This window comes from Buceros rhinoceros, unplaced genomic scaffold, assembly GCF_000710305.1.
Source record: "Buceros rhinoceros silvestris isolate BGI_N320 unplaced genomic scaffold, ASM71030v1 scaffold25375, whole genome shotgun sequence".
NCBI lineage: Eukaryota > Metazoa > Chordata > Aves > Bucerotiformes > Bucerotidae > Buceros > Buceros rhinoceros.
The window spans coordinates 2,375-7,888 of NW_010414945.1; the positions used below are offsets into that span (position 1 = coordinate 2,375).

The 5,514-nt window shown below is 41.5% G+C and overlaps 1 protein-coding gene across 1 annotated transcript in view; it reads right to left on the reverse strand.

The window, feature by feature from the left end:
• LOC104494446 (putative phosphatidylinositol 4-kinase alpha-like protein P2) overlaps positions 1 to 4,019 on the reverse strand; it is a 6,122-nt gene extending 2,103 nt beyond the window's left edge. The window contains exons 1-5 of the mRNA XM_010137266.1: positions 3,899 to 4,019; positions 3,464 to 3,584; positions 2,636 to 2,795; positions 1,316 to 1,405; positions 557 to 640 (exon numbers count right to left, since the gene is read on the reverse strand). Of these exons, the coding sequence (XP_010135568.1) occupies positions 557 to 640; positions 1,316 to 1,405; positions 2,636 to 2,795; positions 3,464 to 3,584; positions 3,899 to 3,955 (512 nt within the window). The 5' untranslated portion in view covers positions 3,956 to 4,019. The remainder of the gene's footprint in view (positions 1 to 556; positions 641 to 1,315; positions 1,406 to 2,635; positions 2,796 to 3,463; positions 3,585 to 3,898) is intronic.
• Between the last annotated feature and the right edge of the window lie 1,495 nt (positions 4,020 to 5,514).

Below are 5,514 nucleotides of genomic sequence, written 5' to 3' on the forward strand. Positions count from 1 at the left end.
AGGATATTCAGGCAACTTAACGCCTAGAAGCAATTATAAAAAAGATTTCAAAAAGTCACTGTCGTCCTCTTTCATTTTCATTCTTACTCAGACCAAGGGACCGCACATACTGTTTAAGAAAACCTCTCCTACAAAATAAAGCGAACAAGCTTCAAGACCAGTCTCTCTTCATTCTGACCAGAAGGCATGCTATTCCTGTTGTCAATACCATTCTCTACTATTTATGCCTTTATTTGTAGAGGTGACCCTACCCTGTATAAAAGAAGGTATCTAACCCTAAAAGGAGCTTAAGCACTTAACCTTTGGGCCAAGATTCACTCTGACAGAAAATCTTCGATTTAGACTTGCTCTTTGACTGACCTGGTCTTAAGCCTTCCTTCCCTCTGTAAAGAGGAGATGCAGCATGTTCAGAAGCAAAGCTGCTGCCATCCTGCATTATCGAAATATCAACTCAAAATTGTTTGGCCTCTGATTGATAGAACTCTACTGCACAGCACTGCTCAAAGCTTGATGTCCTTCCTTTAGCCTAGGGAGAAGGTATGCATAGATGCCATACCTGTTGCTGAGGAAACAATTCTGGATGATCTTGATGATGAAAGTTGCAGCCTCCCGTTCAGTCATGTTGGGGCTGAACCTGTGTCTATATCCAGGAAATCACAAAGAGCAAACGTAAAATTAGTGAGGTTTCCTTTGAGCATGATACAGGCTGCAAGTATCTACTTCTCACGAGACTTTCAACAAGCCCTTGCCATTAGTCTCCTAGTGGAGACAGAGGCTGTGAACTTTTCATCCGAATCTGAGCTTATCTTTAGGAAAAGTGTGGCAAGTTAAATGCAGTAAATGCTGAGCTAACCCAGCTCACTCTGGAGGCATAAGCCTGAAGAGCCAAAGTGTCACATTAGAATTTGGTTTTGCCTAAGCTGTTGGATGTTACAACACAGTCCCATTCAGTACTGCAGAACAAATGGGAAGATGCTGCTCTTTGGTGTCCAACACCATTTCAGAGGGCATCAGCCCCTGTAACACACAACCTGTCAATTAAAGCAGATCTTTCCTTTACAGTCTTACTTTGCTAGTCCAACAAACATAAAGATAATCCATGTACTTGCAGTCATTGAACAACCTGACCTTCACTCCACGAAAAGGCCCCTGGAACTCCTTCTTTCTGAGGTACTGTATTTTAGAAGTTACCATCTTTAGAACACTAAGGCATTCTCCAGTAGCACGAGGCCTACGCTCACTGCACCAGTTGTGACAGTATACATTCTGTGAAGAACACGTGAACAATTTCCAGTTGATATATAGGCTGACTTACTTCAACAGCTTGATTGTCTGCCCTCGGAAACAGGGCAGCCCTGTATCCAACATCAGTGTAACCAGAGAGACGACAGCATCCATGTAAGGCCTAGAGAAAAAGAGGACAAAAGGGTTACAACACTCAAACTTCTTCAGCCTTAGTAGGTAAAGCAGGCAAGCCGAGGAGTTCAACAAGCTGGATCACACCTTTTTCTGTAATTAAAGCAACACATATAATCCTCTTACGTTTGCTGGTGGAGCTACACCACTGCTTGCAATCTGTCAGTTTAATTAAATTTCACTCTTATGCTGGACAATCAGATATTCACATGCTGCACGATGAACAGTCTCAAGGAGGATCATACAAAGCAATGCTTTAGTAAACAACATTTCTTTGCCATCGCAAAGGTGGATCAGTGCATCAAAACAGTATAAAAGGCTGCAACCAGCAATACCACAGCAACAAATTCTTCTCTAATTCCTAATTACTGCATGTAATTCTTTGCCACATCAGCCAAGCCTTCCCTCTCCTCCTCCTCCCGCTTAACATTTATTACCTACCAAGCTATTACTCTGCTACGTAAGTGACATTTTTGCCTTGACACAAAACTTTCTTCAGACTGCTCGCCCTCAAGGAACCAAATCAACCTTGACTCCAAGACAGCCCCTTCTGGGACTGCTAGCTGAAGAAACTGTGACTCTGTAAGATAACATCAATAATACTTTATACTCGTGATAGAATGAGCTTTTATCTAGACCCTGCTGTGCTGTCCTCCTCCCCGCATGCATCAATAGATCTTCATATAGATCTGTTAGTTCTCCTGTGTGTTAAAGCAAACCCTCCTTGCTTGGTATGGTGCAAGATGAAGTTGCAAATCTTTACAGTAAACTGGCTGGCAATCACAGCTGAAAAGCTGAGCTACCAAAACCCCTGCAGATTTTACAACAGAAAATTGTAGCACTTTTTCACATGTCCTATCTAATTAACTGTAGCTGAAATAGGGACTAATGTCATTGCCCTATTTGGGAAAACAAGGAATACTTCGATTCTCCTGTAGCTCCTTACTACAAAGTTTTACCAGCATACTAAATCATATAACACCACAGTTACAAATTGAGTACAACGTATAAAGTCTTGAAATAGAACATAAGAACAGTAAAAAAACCACCAAGTTAGGCTGTTACACTGCAGGATTAGCAAACAGTTTCAAAGTTTGTAAGATGTACCAGGACATTCTGATAGGCTCAGACCCCCTACAGACAAACGTTTACTATTTATCTTCTCATCTGGTTTTAGGCATGCAAACACTTCCCCCTCCGAGCCCTTATGAACACCTACCTGACTGCCAGATAGCCTCTGACACACATCTCCATAAACCATTTGAACGGCGTTGCCTCCATTTTCCCTCCCATTATCATCACCATCTCATCAGTCAGCTTTATGTCAGGCTCCCAGCCCAGATTCCCACCAGGTGAGCTTTCAAACATGAATCCAAAATCTGCACAAAAGATAAGCTGCCTCATAAACTTTGTTGATTAATTGTGTGCTGTCAAAGCTTACAGAAGAAAGGAGGTGGATTTCAGGTATTAATACCTACTTTTTCTATCAACATTTCAACTCCACCTGGAAAAAAGCTTTTGCTGGTGTTCTTACACTTTCAATAAAGAATCATCACCATGACGTTAGACTAGACTTAAGAACGACGTCATCAAATAAAAAGATCCTTACTGAAACATCTGTGTAGTTCCAGAAAAGCAAAGCTTACGCAGAGGTCACAGCCCCAAATAATTATATATATTTACTTGTCAAATTTAATTCATCCTCATACAGTGAGGAAAGGAACCCAAAAGGTACATTTATATACTTATCTGTATATACATACACAAATGTACGTATGCATCATAAGTACGAACACATGCATAATCCATACGTGTGTGTGCATATTCTTTCCTGAGGCCGGTAAAATTTTTGGAAAGCTCGATTTACACAGAAGCAGCCGACACAAATATGCATACAAGGCATGAAAAATCCCACATCTATTTACGAACTGTGAAATCAGCACGCAGACAGAGCACAGAAGGGAAGTGGCTTACTGTCCTCTACGAGCAATACTTCACAGTAGATGGAGAAGGTAACTACTGAAATTTGAATGTAGGTATGACTGACCAATATGAATGATGTGTCCCTTTTTGTCCAGCATGATGTTGCCATTATGCCTGTCTTTAATCTGGAGCAGAAACAGAAGAAGACTATACGCAGCCATACTGCGAATGAAATTATAGCGAGCCTGTAAAACAAGAAGTCAAAACAAATCAGAAGGACACAGAGAATTTAATAATTCTCCACCCCAGAAGCAGATACAGCTGAACAAAGGGTTTTTTTTCATTTTTCCACTCACAATTAGTCAGAAGCAATTATGCTGCATACATCTACTGCTGCGGTAACTTCTTTAGCTAACTCACCGATAGCTAAAAGTGGATTATCAGCATCAGAAAACAGATGCAGCATTATGGTAGCCATTATCCAATTATTTGTCATTATTTTTATAGCTAGAATGCTTCTCAGTTGAGATTGTGCTATGCTTGCCAACTGATATCTTACCTTCTGGAATGCAAGGGTAGACTCATCTCCATATTGCCTCGTAAAGTAATCGTACATCCCCGAGTCCGTCTGCCTGCCCAGCTGGTCACGGGATGTGCAGTCAGGAATGCATTCAATAACACCACACTGACGGGGACGGAGAGAAACAGGTCTGTACACCACTCCCAACATACATTTTGTTCATGGCTCTTGGCAGTCATAGGGTCCCCTGGGAAGCCTACAGATCACTGAATACAGGACTTCTAGTTTGTTCTTAAAAAAACATATATCCATTTTTTTTAGGATTTCCATGCATAAGACAACGTCTGTGACTTTCCACTGACTTGCATAATGTAGTCCCCAAAATCAAACAATAAACATGAATAACCACAAGCAGCAAAATTTCAGAGCCACAAGTTTTAGAAAAGCAGGAAGCAGGAGAGGAAAGACTTTTTGTCACTGGTACTCCAAACGTTTGGCCTAAGCGATGTGGGCAGTATTTTCTTGCTGTATGGAATTTTATGTGTGCTGGAAGAGAAACAGTTTTTAAAATTTTTAAAATTATTTTCTACAGCAGTACAGTTAATTGTCCACTTCCCCCAGGAGCCGTGGCCACCACTCTGTATGGAAACACAAAAAGATCCAGGCCCACCAGCTGAAATATGTTCTTGAAGAGATCGATGATTTGTAAAGCTAACATGTCCTGTTGTAATCAAGAAAAAATTGCACAAGCATTACAGGGGTTACGGATTTTAAGTTAGATTACAAAAATGCTCTGAAAAACTGAAGCGACCATTAAGTTCCCTCAGCAGGTCTGCAGGTGTGTGCTCGTGCAGGCTCTGGGCGAAACCAACAAGAGAAATGCTGTTTAAGTGGTAACAAGCAATACTGAAGACTTAACTGCTGACCTGTGAAGAACAAGTTTGTCCATCGCTCTTTAATAAGAGGGCTACTAATAACTCCACTCCCTCTTAATCAAGAGCAATCAAACTTCAGTGTATAAATATCACATCATAAACTACTGCTATGTTACCAATAGTTCGATCAAAAATAAACTTTGAAAAAGAATTCTAAGTCACAGGAAGCTGTCTTGAAAAATTTACCTTTGTTTCTGAATCAGAACTTCTCTAATGGTACAACACAGTTCTCTCCCTCAGTCCATAGCTACTGGAGATTTTTCCAATGAAAAATCTTTCTGTAATAAAATTATTTTCTTCATTATTGTCACCTACAAATCTGTCTTTGTCCTGGGTCCAACATGCTGGAACCGGATGCTCTTCTGTTGTCTGGCTCTCTTCTTCCCAGAGAGCTGTGGTTTTTCCAAGCTCCCGGGAAGGAGGACACGCCTCTCCAGAATGAGCTCATAAAAGGGGGCGTGTTGAGAGATTGGGGGACATCTTGCTTTCCCCTCTGCTCTATCTGCCCTCCTCTCTATCTTGTCCGTGCTGCGGCTCTCTCAAATATGCCGCGCAGAACTCCTGAATCTTACACCCTGGGACCGGAAACTTTCATCAAGGAGAGAAAGCCACGTCCATGACCTGCTATTTCCCTGAAGCAGTAAAAGACTCCTTCTGCGAAATGGGTAGAACCTTTCCGTTTTCTGCCCATTCCCGGTGGGGGTGGTGTGTGAACTGTTT